Source organism: Cetorhinus maximus, chromosome 14 (assembly GCF_964194155.1).
Source record: "Cetorhinus maximus chromosome 14, sCetMax3.hap1.1, whole genome shotgun sequence".
Taxonomy (NCBI): domain Eukaryota; kingdom Metazoa; phylum Chordata; class Chondrichthyes; order Lamniformes; family Cetorhinidae; genus Cetorhinus; species Cetorhinus maximus.
Window position 1 is genome coordinate 98,360,584 of NC_135892.1, and position 16,070 is coordinate 98,376,653.

Genomic DNA, 16,070 nt, shown 5'->3' on the forward strand with positions numbered 1-16,070 from the left:
TGGTCTGGCAGGCTTAAAAGTAAATAAATCTCCAGCCCCGGATGAAATGTATCCCAGGCTGTTGAATGAGGCAAGGGAGGGGATAGCAAGGAGATAGCTGGCAACAATTTTCAGTACCTCTCTGGCCACAGGAGAGGTGCCAAAGGACTGGAGGACAGCCAATGTGGTACCGTTATTCAAGAAGGGAGGAAGGGATAAACCAGGGAACTACAGGTCAGTCAGTCTAACCTCAGTGGTGGGGATAACTATTGGAAGCAATTCTGAGGGACAGAATTAATCTACACTTGGAGAGGCAGGGATTAATCAAGGACGGTCAGCATGGTTTTGTTAAGGGTAGGTCATATCTGACCAATTTGATTGAATTTTTTGAAGAGATGACCAGGTGTGTAGATGAGGTCAATGCATTTGACGTAGTCTACTTGGACTTCAGCAAGACTTTGGATAAGGTCTCGCATGGGAGACTGATAATGAAAGTAAGAGCCATGGGATCCAAGGCAATTTGGCAAATTGGATCCAGAATTGGCTGCGTGGCAGGAAGCAGAGGGTGATGGTCGAGGGGTGTTTTTGTGACTGGATGCCTGTGTCCAGTGGGGTTCCACAGGATTCGGTGTTGGGTCCCTTGCTGTTTGTGGTGTATATATAAACGACTTAGACTTGAATGTAGGAGGGTTGATCAGAAAGTTTGCGGATGACACGAAAATTGGTAGGGTGGTAAATAGGAGGATAGCCTTAGATTACAGGAGGATATAGATGGGCTGATCAGTGGCAAATGGAATTTAATCCAGATAAGTGTGAGGTGATGCACTTGGGCAGGACAAACAAGGCACGGGAATACATAATGAATGGTAGGACCCTGAGAAGTACCAAGGATCAGAGGGACCTTGGTGTACACATCCACCGGTCCCTTAAGGTAGCAGGACAGGTAGATAAGGTGGTTAATGCATATGGGATACTTGCTTTTATTTGCCAAGGCATACAATATAAGAACAGGGAGGTTGTGCTGGAACTGTATAAAACGCTGGTTAGGCCACAGCTAGAGTATTGCGTGCAGTTCTGGAATCTGCATTACTGGAAGGATGTGTTTGCACTAGAGACAGTGCAGAAGAGATTTACCAGGATGTTGCCTGGGCTGGAGAGCTTTAGTTATGAGGAGAGATTGGATAGACTGGGGTTATTTTCCCTGGAGCAGAGGAGATTGAGGGGGGACATAATTGAGGTGTATAAAATTATGAGGGGCATAGATAGGGTAGACAGGAGGGAACTTTCCCCCTTGGTGGAGGGATCAATAACCAGGGGGCAAAGATTTAAGATAAGGGGCAGGAGGTTTAGAGGGGATGTGAGGAAGAATTCTTTCACCCAGAAGGTGGTGGGAATCCGGAACTCCTTGCCTGAAAGGGTGGTAGAGGCAGAAACCCTCATAACATTTAAGAAGTATTTGGATATGCACTTGCGATGCCATGGCATACAAGGCTATGGGCTTAGTGCTGGAAAACGGGATTAGAATAGTTTAGGTACTTGTTTGACCGGCACAGACTCGATGGGCCAAAGGGCCTTTTTCTGTGCTGCAGATCTCTATGATCCTACTTTAAAAAAATTTTTAAATCTAGTAATTCAAATTTGTCAATAAAGCAACACAATACTTTTATAACATTAATAATGGAATGTTTTTAAATCGTGTCCATTGCATGAAACCTAATTGCAAGTTACTGCACATTTGCTGCAACTGATTTGTTTATGCACACAAGACTTAATTGGTTACTGTTATGTGTTTCAAGCTAATAAATACATGCCACACAAACGATTCTTTCCCTGAGCAGAGAAGACCCATTCATTTGACTTGCAAACAACTTCCCTAAGAGTAGAATAAACAGGTTGTTCTTAAATTCTGCCTTGCATATTTTGTTGCTACAACAGGTGGATCCATTTTATTATTTTAAATTTGTTTTGGAAGTTGACTACATGCAGAGGCAATTCTCAATACACTTGTATTATTCATGTCTGTTCTTTCTGGGCATGACAGGCTGCCATTTGTGAAATCCGCTAAACAGTATTCATTTCCTGTAATTTGTGGTTTTGAGTATTTGTTTTTAAATAAGTCGTCGTTGCTCATAAAATTTCCTGTTGAAAATGTTAAGTATATCACTGGAAGAGTTCTATTTTTCAGGCTGTAAGTGTATGGTATCTATTGGTTATGTTACTGGACGAGTAATCCAGAGTCATGGGCTGACAATCCAAATAAATGATTTAAATCTCACCATGGTAGTTTGACAGCTCTAATTCAGTTTTAAATATCTGAAGTTAAATTGTTAGGATCAGTAAAAATAGCAACATTGGATTGCTTTTTTAAAAAAAATGTTTACTCCTGTAGACAAGGAAACCTGCTGTCCTTAAATGGTCTGGCCTATATAGAACTCCAGGCACATGCTAAACATTGATGCTTAACTATTCCCAAAATGGCAAAGCAAGCACTTGAGTTGTATCAGTTCGCTACTCATGATTGAATAAGAAAGCCCAACACCACCACCTCTGAGCAACTAGGGATGAGCAACAAATGCTGACCTTTCTAGTGACATCTCGCCCTGTGATGGATTTATTTTTAATTGCAGGCTGAATGCATATTTATGTTGTTACAGTTCCTTACCACAGGGTTCACATGCTACAGTGTCCCACTGCAGATCGTCAATATGGGACTAATGCGACATTTCCCGCTGCAGGTTACAAATATGATATCATTGCAAATATGGTGCTCTTAGGACCTTTACATGCTGGTCTACTTGCTACAGTTGCATATCACAGACTCTATGTAATACTACAATAAATATCAGAATATTATTATATATAATTATATAATATATTATAAAATATCTCAATACAACATTTTACAAAAACGGGAGATTAGGTTATTCTAGCGATGTTACTACACACTTATAAATCACCATATTGGAATGCAGTAAATGTTTTACTCTTCAGAAAATATCTAACCAGCTTTTTTTCTAAGCATCGAAGATAGGGACTCAACTGAGAAGGTTATTGAAATGGCAAAGAGCTCAAGCTGTTAACCATTTAGCAAGTTAACCCTAGCACAACCTGAAAGAGAATAACCAAATAATTGTACCTATGGGGAATTTTAGAGATTTACTTGGATATGTCTGGTCATGTTCTATCACTTGGATACAGTCACAGCTTCTCAAAGTAGAGCCTGTGCATTGCCAGTTAATATTGTCCCAAGTGAGCTACCATAACTGTGCTTCAGATGGGGAAGTAGATGTGCTGTCCTCAGGTGGGTTTAGCACATCAACAACAAATACTCTTGATAATGCATGTTGACGCACTCTAGGGAAGTCCTACACAAACATATATTTTGTTTCCAGCCTTTAAGCAGTGTAGCATTCTAACAAAATGGTGTTCTTGTGGGAGCAGGGATCCCTGGTGACTGTGAGGTAAGCACTTTGTTTCATTTTGTTGGATCTGTAGTGCAAATCAAAATGGTTTCCCAGCAATGCTGTTGAATCAAAGTAGCAAAGATGCCTCTTGATTTAGTACATATTTCCTGTGACCCTGGGTTGCTCAAATAACTACATGGGAAGCTTATATCAGTATCCTTTTTCATTTTTTACATCCTTGAATGACAGACATTTCATTAATTGTACATGCCATGTTGTGTTAATCATAGGTAGTCTGAGCCTGCCCATTTGACGTTAACTGATAATTTTGTTTGCACTACAGATGCATACTACTGTAAATGGGAAACATTTAATTGTATAGGTTGTAGAGAAAAATCTTCTCCCAGGATTCAGAACCTCTTCATGCTACAATATACATTATCATGATCTGGAATCTCCTACAGGGAATAAGATACAACAGCTTAGTGCTTTGCTGATGAATCTGAAATTCTTCAAACATAGTTTATTCAGCATTGTGCACTCTGGAGAATTTAATGAACGATGCTGGGAGGAGCTTTATCAACCTCTCCAAATGGTTGTGACTTATTTTGGGGTATTGTTCTGTGAAAGGCAGAATTCGTTTGTTCAAGTGCTCAACAGTCCTTTGTGCAAGTGATTGTTCTTAACGCACAAGGCTAGTTAGTGAGTGGGTGGTTCAGTGTTATGGAAGTGTACCAGTGAAACCATGTGGACAGCCTGCTATAAATATACTCTCTCACTTTCACACTCACTCACATTCACTTATTGGATTGCAGTCAGGAATAGGGATCCCCTATATTTCCTCTCTTTCAGCTAGGTGTAGTGCCACTAATTCAAGCTGACCGGTGATCAGCCAACTTGGCTGAGGTCAGGATCAAGCAATTATTTACGTAGAATGTACATCACAGAAACAGGCTATTCAGCCCAGTTGGTCCATGCCAGTGCTTATGCTCCACACAAACATCCTCCCATCCTCTCTCTTCTAACCTGATCAATTCTTCTATCCCTTTTACCCTTGTGTAATCATGTAGCTGCCCCTTAGATGTCTTATTCATGATTCTGTCAGTGATGCCAAAGTTACTCAGACCAATAAAGAAAACAGCCTTGCATTAATATAGTGCCTTCCATTCTCATGATATCTCCAAGTTTTTTTAAATTCATTCATGGGATGTGGGCTTCGCTGGCTGGGCCAGCATTTATTGCCCATCCCTAGTTGCCCTTGAGGAGGTGGTGGTGAGCTGCCTTCTTGAACCACTGCATGTGTAGGTACACCCACAGTGCTGTTAGGAAGGGAGTTCCAGGATTTTGACCCAGCGACAATGAAGGAACGGCGATATATTTCCAAGTCAGGATGGTGAGCGACTTGGAGGGGAGCTTCCAGATGGTGGTGTTCCCAGTGGTTGACAACTAATTCATTAGCTTTGAAACAATAATTGCCACAGAGGTATAGACTAATATAGCAGTCTATTGAACACGGCAATCCCCACAAACAACAAATGAAATTAATGGACAGTTAATCATTTTTTTATTGTTCTGATAAGAGTGGAATGTTGGCTAGGCTAGAGTAAGAGCTACTTACTACTCTTAGAATAGTGCCATGGCATTTTGTGTCCACCTAAACAGGTAGATGCTGTTTAAAAAGTATTCTTGGGATATGGACGTCGCTGGCAAAATCTGCTTTTATTGCCCATCCCTAGTTGCCCTTGAGAAGGTGACAGTGGACATTCTTCTTGAAATCCCATAGTCCATATGGTTACGGCACCATCAACAGTGCTACTAGGTAAGAACTGCAACTAAACAAACAATAGAACAGTGGTTTAATGTTTTGAAATCTATAGACTTTCACAAGCTAGTTAAGCATCGCTTTTGTGATTTTTCTTTATACATTGCCAGAATCAGCTCAGCTGCTCTCAAAACTACTGGCTCTGGTGTACAAGAGTGTGAAATGTTATTGCAATTTTCTTCTGCATTTTCCTGTTTTTAACTTGTTCCTTTCCATTTCAACTTATTGAAATGGAAATTGGCCAATTTTGTCGTTTAATATGGTTTCAGTAGCTTATTAAAAATACTTTGAAGAGTTCCATAAACTTCAATAATAAACTTTAATTGCATGGTGTGCTGATTTGTTACTCTTAAGGTGAATTGCCTTTCTTTCATAGTCTGAAACCTGAAGCTCTCCTAATCACCTTTTTGATTTTTGATTAGAAATAAATGGAAAAATATTTCAAAACAGCAGCACACAAATGGTGACCAGAGCCTAGATATTTTTCATTTCATAGGCAAAGGAATTTTTTTTCCCTTTAATTGTGCAATAAATATAGGATCCTATGTAAAAGTGGCGATGCGAGCAGATTGGATTAAACATCACTCTTATGAAAAACCAGACCTAGCAGAACTATCATTTGTTAGGCCAAATAACTACTTATTAGCTCAGTTCCAAAGCAGCTGCGTACTAATGACATGACACCTGAGAAGCAGCATCTTGTCTCCAAACCATTGTAGCTTGGTTGTGTGAAATGCTTTGTGCTGATAGCGGAAGGTGTGTGATCTCTATGGAGAATTTAATTCACATGCACAGAAGGCGTTAAAACAAACTCATGGTTTAAGATTGTGGTTTACATGAAAATGCTCTCTAAAAGCAATTAATGTTTTGTCCTTTTCATAACCAATTGTCCCCCTGGCCCCAGCCCATTTTTAAATTCAATCCTGCTAGTGATTTCGGTCCATTTAAAGCCTCTTCCACTTAATGCCTGTACCTCACTGTCAAAGTGTTAATTATTGATTGAAACCCCCTTCGTTTTTGTACAGAATAATGACACCTGGGAATGATTGCAAGGCAGTAATCTGATCAACGATATGTTAGAAATCATGAGAACAAAACTCAAATCAGGCATCTGAACTCTTGATGAAATTACAGCCTCAAAATCAATTCACAGTATTTGCTAATCTGTTAATAACTTTGTGGGATGGTTCTTTTATTCAGTTTTGAGTAATGTTGAGTAATGATCACACAATTGATTAGTTTACAATTGTAAGTTTATAAAGAAATAATTTGATTTGAATACAGGTAAATAATATGGCCAGACTTTATTATATAAATAAATGCTATGAACAATGAAACCTTTAGAAATTAGACAAAACTTCTGTCTTGGCATAGTATTAAATTGTTTCATTGTATTGTTACACATCAAACATAGTGTAAAAGCTGATGTTGCTAACTCACAACCTACAATATTGGTAAAGAAAGTGTATACTTGTTATCATCTACATAAGCTCCTGTAATTACCCGATGCCCTGTTTAGGATTGCAAATTGAATTAGTCACTTTGTAGTACAGAACTTGAGTTTTGCTGAAAAAAGAGACATGTTGTCAAAGCTTTTTGTCTTGTACTCATCAGACGCAAGACTGCCAAATTTTAAAGGGAACAACAATTGATACTGCATGAGAAAAGGAGTGCTGATTGTTTGGCAAGTCAGCTCTGACTGGTCGAGACATTGTCATGGCGAATGCATCATGGAGCAATTGGTCCCCCATACTTTTGTTTTATTAAAAAGAGGTGTAATGTCTTGGACATTTTCCTTTTGCCTGCAGAGTATAGGTCCCTGCACTTGACTGATAATCTTATCAAATAGCACATCTGTTCGGCTGTTCACAATAGGCAGAATAGTGTCCGTACTCAACCAACCCTTGCTTGCAAAACTCAGAGCATAACATCTAATGTTTGATGTGCTGTTCCGTGATTGGGCAGCATTTGCTGAACAAGCCCGAGTGTACTAAGAATTAGACCAGCAACCAATTTTAAGATTTATCAGTTGGGCTCGCAATGTAGCTGGAACTGCATATATTCATATGCAAGAACCTGTCTTCTGCAGGCAAAAGGAAAATGTCCAGACATTACACCTCTTTTGAATAAACAAAGCATGGGGGCTATAGTTCCCTGGTGCATTTGCCATGGCAACGTTCCAACCAATCAGAGCCGAATTGCCAAACAAGCCACAACTTTTTTCTCCTGTGGCATAAATTGTTGTTCCCTTTGAAATTTGGCGTTGTTGCATCTGTCCTAATGAGTACAAGACAAAAGGTTTTGACACCATGTCTCTCTTTTCAGCAATATGCAAATTTAATTCAATTGTTGAAAAAAATGGTGATTCTGCTCTCGTAAACACGCACATTGATCAATTTGTAAATTACTTACTGGTCCCTTTTATTCACACAACTGCATGTGAACAGTTTTTCATTATGGAAAGAAATAGTGTCTTATCACCCATTAAAATCTCATTATATTAAGAAAAAGCAGGATATCCCAGTCAACACTCTTCCCTCTACTCGCATAATTTTAAAAAGACTGTGCCTGCATGCAGCAAGACCTGGACAGCATTGCCTGGGCTGATAAATGGCATGCAACATTCATGCCACACAAGTGCCGGGCAATGGGCATCTCCAATAAGAGAACCTAATTGACTTTCATGGCATTATCATTGCTGAAACCCCATGATCAACATTGAGGGAGGGCAGATTACCATTGACCATAAACTTAACTGGGTCAACCATATAAATGCTGTGGCTACAAGAACAGGTTAGAGGCTGGGAATTCTGCGGTGAATAACTCACCTCCTGACTCCTCAAAGCCTGCCCACCATCTAAAAGGCACAAGTCAAGAGTGCGATGGAATTTGCCTTGATGAGTGCAGCTCCAACAACACGCGAGAAGCTCAACACCATTGAGGACAAAGCAGGCTACTTGATCAGCACCCCATCCGCCACTTTAAACACACTCTCCCTGGCGTACAGTGGCAGCAGTGTGTACCATCTACAAGATGCACGACAGCTTCTTCCAAACTCACAACCTCTACCACCTAGAAAGACGAGGGCAGCAGATGCAATGGCAACTTCCCCTCCAAGTCATTCACCATCGTGACTTGGAAATATTTCACCATTTCTTCATTGTCATTGTCAAAAACCTGGAGCTTGCTCCCTAACAGCACTGTGGGTATAGCTACATTACTTCGACTGTAGTGGTTCAACTAGGTGGCACACCACCACCTTAAGGGCAGTTAGGGATGGACAATAATGCTGGCCTTGCCAGTGGTGTTCACATCCCAAAAACAAAAAAAAGCTAGTCAGTGATTTGTTTCTGTTTGTGGACTCTTGGCCGCAAAATGGCTGCTATATTCACTGTCATAACTGCAAAGTGTAATTTGTTCTAATTTAGGATAGTTCTGAGAGATTGAAGAAACTATACAGGGGCAAGTTCTTTTATTCTTGTATTACACTAGTTGAATTCTCATGACATTTTGGTGTAAGTTCACATTTGGTTTAACTGATATTAGCAATATTAGTTCAGCCAACCATAATGCACCACCATATTTTGTTTAATTTCTACTAAAATCAATAGAAATTAAAATTGGAAGCTGTATGTAACTGGACAACTAATCTTATATCACCCAATCCATGTTATCACCCAAAGTCAAAATTTCCCCCAGGGAGTCTAAACCAAGTTTAAAAAAAAATCATGTCAAGCGTGGTTAAATGGTGAGGGGTTAATCCTACCTAAGGAGAGATGGGAGGAGGGTGAGGGGTGGGGAGGGGTCAGAGAAAAGGAAGAGGAGGAAAGCATGGTGAAGATGGGCAGAGGAAAGACGGGAAAAACTACTTGTGCGTATGGATGGGTGGGAAAGGAGGAAGCTGGGTTTGGAGGTTAACTTCCCCTTCCCTCCAGGAAACCAGAATTTATACCTTGCTTGGATGGGATGCTTTGGATCATCTCATTTTCTTCTATGCAGCTTATTTGTACCTCAGTTGGGAGTGGGGAGGGGTGGTGGCAGCATTGGTGGGTGAGGAGGATTTGCAGACTGCTCTCTTCTAACTATTTTTTATCTTCGGAGAGAGCATCACAGTTTGTTCCACCCCAGGAAGAACATATTTACAGGGTGGGAGGCCGGGTTCTCTACATCTGTATATAGCATAGTCCAGTGGAGCAGGAAACGTAAATGGCAAAAGAGACAAAAGGCTTGATGATTTTTTGCCTCAGTCTAAAAGGGGGAAAAGACAAGCTACATGTTCTTCTGTCAAGGGTGCAATTGGGCTACTCTGGAGTCCAAACAGATTTTAAGGCAGTGAATCAGCCTGATCAAGAGAACATTCTTCAGCCCTGAAGGAACAGTTGGAGCTCTCACAAATACAGCTTCACGTTTTTATAATCATCAAACATTACACTTTGAAACACTTGTAAGATGTTCATTATATTTAGGTCACTGATGAACAATTAAAATAATCTGCTAGAGTCAGCTGGGGTACGGTATTAGAAGAATTATTCAGGCGCAATGTGGCAGCAATAACTGCTCTTTTGTGAGCTACCGTTTAATATAACCATGCTGTCATGGTGCCACCTAGACACAGGTGTATTTTGCACATGGTAAAATGGGCATGCATTTCCATTGGCACAGAGTTTCTGTTTTGGGCACATTTGAGAAATTGCACCCATAAAACATTCAAACCTACGCTAGTTACGCTGTAGTTCAAGTTTCCAAAACAATTTGCATATTCATAAACCTAAAATCTACCTGAACAAGTGCAATCTGGTAACATCATAGAAATATTTATTGATATATTTGAGTGGTACCATGGTACCTTTTTATGAACAAAGCTGAAAAGGGGTAAATGAGTATATGATGAAAAATGAACATTTTTAATAAGTATCTAGTCCTCTACCTGTGAATAACCTGATTTCAAAATCACTGAAAATGACTGATTTTTAAAAATATATCCATTGAACCATTTAATACTTTCATTGGTGTACACTACTTAGTTTCTTCATCTGTCATGTGTGCTCTGCCCAAAGGCAAGTCCTTGGTTCATTGCTGCTGAAGCTTCATGCTCAGCTGTTTTCTTGGTAGTTTACGTCAGTGGTGGTTTGCCATTGCCTTCCATTCTCAGGGGCAGGACGAGGAGACATGTCCCAGGTCTACCACACAGCCGGAACGGGAATCAAACCTGCCCTGTTGGCGTTCTTTTGAATCACACACCATCTAGCCAACTGAGCTAACTGGCCTCGCAGTCGGTTTCTTACTGAGCTAACTATTTTATATAAAAAAGCTTTAAAATAATGCCTACTAGTGCCTGAGAAAATTGGCACCATTGAAAGAACCTATCCTAACACGCACAGTCAACTGAAACTCGCAATTTTGATCTGGGGATGTGGCTAATTTTTGTGCATAGAACCTGATTTGACTGATACAAAAGCAAAATACTTCCAATGCTGGAAATCTGAAATTAAAGCGGAAAATGCTGAGGTCTGACAGAATCTGTGGAGAGCGAAAAATAGAGTTAACATTCTGAATAGTTCTGATGAAAGGTCATTGACCTAAAATGTTAAGAGCTTCTTTCTCCACAAATGTTGCCAGACCTGCTGAGGATTTCCAGCATTTTCTATTTTTATTCCTGATTTTACTGAACTGATCTTGAACCAGCGTAAAAGATCGTGGAAACTTGAGCATGACCAGTTCTAGGTGTAGCTCACATTTAATATGCCCTGATCAGTTTTGTAGGCTCGGCCGATTCTGCCCAAGTTCTGCTGATAATGACTGGGGTAAAGTAGTAGAAAAGTTGCTCCTATCATTTTTATTTTATTTCCTTGCCAAAATAGATCATTATGCTTCTGAACTTTAGATAATCATCTTTTCACCTTTATTCCTGGAGCCTTCAAATATGCCATCCCATGCACCCTTCCACCTCCTTGAATCCTCAACTGTGTAACCAACATTCACTTCAATGTCTCCCTATCGTTCCTTTCCTATTTAGCTAGTCTTCTATTTTACTGTTTTAAAACTTTATATCCAGAGCTGTTTGTCCTGGCCTTTTGGATTTTAAAATAAAGACAGACTGTCTGGAAATGTCATAAGCTCATTCCAACAGTGGCCAATAGGCACACTCAGAAGATCATGCAATCTCTTTTGACCATGTTAGATCTGAATCATTTTTATACATGATGCTAAAAAAGGCAACACCTTGATTGAAGTTGATATTTCTATTGGATTTTAATTCAATCGAGTGATCTGTGAGTGCTCCAGATTAATTTACAGTATTTAATGTGCCCCACTAAGATCTGGATTTAAGGATTACAACAGTTTAAACAATGGTCATTGCTAATGACTCCTTTGCTGAACAGCTGGAGCCTTGTTCTGAGGACAGTCATGGATCAGCTGGATGGTTCAGGATTGTTGGATAGGGTGATTTCATCCGTAGACTAAAATTTGGAACGAGCCCAATTTTAAAAGGCTTTTGGCAGATTCAATTAACATCCAGGTCACTGACCAAGATTGTCATTAACACCCAAATATCACTTTTTATACCAATGGGGTGCCTTTTTGTCTACACAGATGTGGGCACATCGCTTGCTTGGCAAGGTAGAGATTCTGAAAGTAATTTTAATATCTATTTGTTGGTTGGTTTGTTTAATATCTTTTAAAATTTATTTTGTATGTGTATATACCTACCATACACGCCCCCGTGTGTCAGCTGCCACTCGGACAGTACATTTACCTCAGTCTGAAGATTGGGAGTTCAAGTCCCACTCTAGACATTTGAGTGCAAAAATCCAGGCTAATACTCTAATGCAATGCTGAGGAGGTGCTGCACTGTCAGAGGTGCGTGCTGTCTTTTGGATGAGCTTTTATACCCAAGGGTATCTGCCTTATTAAGATGTAAAGGATCTCCCAGCACAATTCGCAGAAAAGCAAAGGTGTCCTGATCAATATTTATCCCTCTGCCAACATCGCTTTTTAAAAAAAAACGGATTGCCTGCACACATGGTTGTTTGTGGGACCTTGGCTTTTTGTGAGATCTTGTACTCAATTTGGCTGTTGCGTTTCCTACATTACAACAGTGACTATACTTCCACAGTATTTTGTTGCCTGTAAAGTGCTGTGGGGCATCCTGTTGTCATGAAAGGTGTTGTATAAATGTGTGCATTCCTTTTTAGAAGGGAAACTATTCTGTCAGTGAACCAAATTCTATATTCAGAGTATTGTCAGTAAACAGCATGAGATCAAAGACCACATAGTGTTTAGAAGCTTAATGAATACGAAGAAATCAAAATTGTGCAGTGTCCAGTCCTAGAATATTGTAAAAAAAAGAGGAGTTTGTCTGTCTTTGTCTTTTATCTCACTGTCATCCCCTTGCGATATGAAATATATTTTATGTCTCCTTCAGACTTTGTTGCACTCTGGTGATTCCTGCAACGCTGATGACTTTGTTAACTTATTAAACAAGTGTGTGGGTAGTAAATGTTTTCCATTAAAGGCCTATCCTGCTGCTTAGTACTATACTATACAATGCTGAGTCTGTGCCTAATGGACTGGCAACAACCTGTCACATTTCTGTGCAAATTCAGTGATCAGAGTCAGTTAAAAGTCAGGACTGAGTAAATTATTTTGCCACAAAACTTTAAACCTGAAGCTCCCAGGCTTCCAAGGCAGTACGGATAAGAGTATGAGTTTCACGATAACACAAATTTTCAAGGTGAAATTTCTCTCCTCTTTCTCCCATCTCCCCCATACCTATGCATTTTTCTCAAGATGTATAATTTCTAAGTACCACTGACACAAGTGGCTGACATGGGTTCTTCATGCTAGTAGATCTCACTAGACAATATTCTTCAATTATTTGCTTTTATTCTATCTTTTTAATCCATTTTGATTTCTGAGTCTCACATTAAGGAAAGAATGAGTGCCAAACATCAATATAACAATTAGAATCCAAGTGTAAAATAGAGGTGTCTAAATTGATAAGCCAAGGCTGATTAGCAGTAACTAAAATGAGTTTATTTTGCTTTTGTTATGAATCTGATAATTTTTCACCTTTTATATTGGGAGCAACCAAGTGAGGCTGTTAACAACTAAAACTGGAATAAATGCAGATTACTAAATATCCAGCAACTCTCCATTCTCATTTTCAAATTTTGAAACAAATGGATGTCTTAAATGACTTTGGAAAATGAACACACATTAAAGAGCTGCTAAAGGTGTTCAATATACAGAATAACAAGACAATCCCAATACACAAGAGTAAACTGTACCGGTTAATTATATCTGAGTAAGATATTGTTTCCTCAGAATTGAGGCACAATAATCTAGTTTTGTTGTCTTGTCTAACTTCATAGCATTTAAGTGTTTTGAAAAACAGGACATACTGCACAAGAAATAATAGGGTGCACTCTGCACTTCTAAGTAAAAGCAGAAAATGCTGGAAATTGCTAATAAAATGAAGACCAAGCTGGTTAATGTTTTGGGTGTAAATTTTAACAATTTAATTTCTGATGAAAGGTTTCACCTCCTTCAGATCCATATTGAATTGGTGTACTTTTACAGAACTTGTGTTTTCAAATCAGATTTGCAACATCTTTTTAAAAAGGCTTTGTGTTCATTCCCTTTAGGCTGGTTCTATACATGTGCGGATCAGGAGAGATGCAAATGAACAGTTGGTGCTGGCCCACGTGACCAATCGCCTATCCACACTTGTTAAAACTTTAACTGTTCAGATTTTTAAAGATGATTGGGTTAGGCCGTCACTGGTTACAGGGTCAATCCCGAGCAACATACTGAATCCCTTGGAACACATTAATATTCCAACAGTTTCATCTGTCAAGTCCTTGGACGAAATAAACCCCATCACCTCCACCCCAGCAAAACCAGCCAGTCCTCCTCCTGAATTTTCCTTCAACACACCAGGCAAGAACATCAACCCGGTCATCCTACCTACTGCTCCATCGACTAGACCTCATGGTTTAGGGCTCAATCATGGAGTCATTTCATATGGAGGCACTTTTAATCAGGGCATCGGAAGACCTGGAATGGGAATGACTCAGGGATTCAGAACAGGATTGATTAATATTCCAAGTAGATATGGAACAGGCGCTCAAGGACATGTTAACCAATTCAGGTCTTAAGTACACAACAGTGGTACGTGATGCAAAGGTATGCTTCAAGTTGATTCCTCTTAAATTAAAAAGTGTCGCTGAGGAATGTTTTTTAACTGTGGAACATATTTTGTGTTATTACCTCAGTATAGTTAGGTGGGGTCATTCCTGGACCAGTCATATTTTGGTTTCTTCAGAATTTTGCCTTTAATCATGCATTTACAATGCTGTGACTATACCTGGAGTGTGTTACACTAAAACAACAATGTAATCTGCTTTCTTAAATGTGTATGTATCCTTTTCAAAGTGCTTAAACAAATCACTTGGCTGAGATTATAGTTTTTGCCAAGGATGGTCAAGAGACTCCCTAATATACTTGTCCGTATATCTGGCCACCAGGCTATGAAAGATAGTGTCTTACTGACAAATCAGTGGACCTCCTCTCCCCTGATATTGCTCTCCTGACCATCTAATGGTCTTGATGAGATCAGAAATCTGCCATTTTGGGAAACCGTGGTTCATGAACAGGCACAGAGGGATCCACGTCACTTCAAAATGTGATTTTTCAAATGAGCTCAATGAGTCACGCAAATGCCTTTTCCTAAGCACCGCAGCAGTGACTTACCTTGTGATGCAAGTTTTGCAGCTTGCAGATCAATTTCACAGTAGGTACTCTAACAAGCACTGCAAGACTGACATTGACGGCACCAGTGTAGACTTCAGCCATTTGAAGACGTGTATATGACATATTAATTCAGATAAAGAAATAACAATCTTACTGTCAATTTTTGGCAAATCACGTTTTAACCTCAGCATCTAGTTCTCAACAAAGGGTGTGATTATTGTTTTCAGTGTTATTGAAGTTTAAAATTATACATATTTGCTTTGGAGACAAACCAGTCTTCCATTAGGATTAATTGATTGACATTTTAAGGAAAGAGTGATCTGTTTAGCTATGTTGCTGAACCCAGGGTATCCATGCATTATTTACAATAATTCTTTCAGGTATTCAAGTATAATTAGTCATTTTTGATTGTGTTGTCTGGTTATATTAATTATAAGGACTGGACTGTCACTGTAAATATCTCTTGAATAAAAGCTCCATTCCTGTGTTATGAGAAACAGAACTGTATAGCTGATCCTTTTGTTAGGGCTTTTCTAGAGAAATGTATGTGAAAAATATTTTGTATTAAAAGTACAAATTTTCTTGTTACAAATATATGCTGTAGCTGGCACTATTAATATAAGTGTGAAGTGTTTGGCATCAAATGTACAAAACCAAATTTCTAAAAAAAAATGCTGGCTCAGTTATAACAAAATCAGATTCAGTCTGACCTGAACATGTTAAAAGACTAAATGTTTTGGTATGTGTTACCGTTATGTTGACCAGTAAAATGAAAAGTCAAAATGACAAACCGCATTATGAGCAGCAGTAAATTTGTGCTGATTTGTATTTGATGCTGCATTAAAATAATGAGGTTTTAAAAAGAATCTATTTGTCCGAGTATACTTGTGCTCCTCAAATTAGGAATAACTGTGTTAAGAAAGTGGGTTATTTTCAACTGTGTTCTCAGTGATAGTTTCTGGAACCACTACACCAAGTATTGTACACATACAATGAAACACGGAGTCTTGGAAGTGCTTTCCTTTCTAGTCACACACTCTCACTCAGTGGTTCTCAAATTTTTTCAGCTGGGGATCACTTAGCCCAGGCAAACCACCCCGCAGGTCACC

The 16,070-nt window shown here is 39.3% G+C and overlaps 1 protein-coding gene across 2 annotated transcripts in view; it reads left to right on the plus strand.

Annotated features, from left to right (window-relative positions):
* slc30a6 (solute carrier family 30 member 6) overlaps positions 1 to 15,827 on the plus strand; it is a 148,721-nt gene extending 132,894 nt beyond the window's left edge. For both annotated transcript variants that reach the window (XM_078557300.1, XM_078557301.1), the window contains one exon: positions 13,854 to 15,827. In XM_078557300.1, the coding sequence (XP_078413426.1) occupies positions 13,854 to 14,366 (513 nt within the window). In that variant the 3' untranslated portion in view covers positions 14,367 to 15,827. The remainder of the gene's footprint in view (positions 1 to 13,853) is intronic.
* The last annotated feature ends 243 nt before the right edge of the window (positions 15,828 to 16,070 follow it).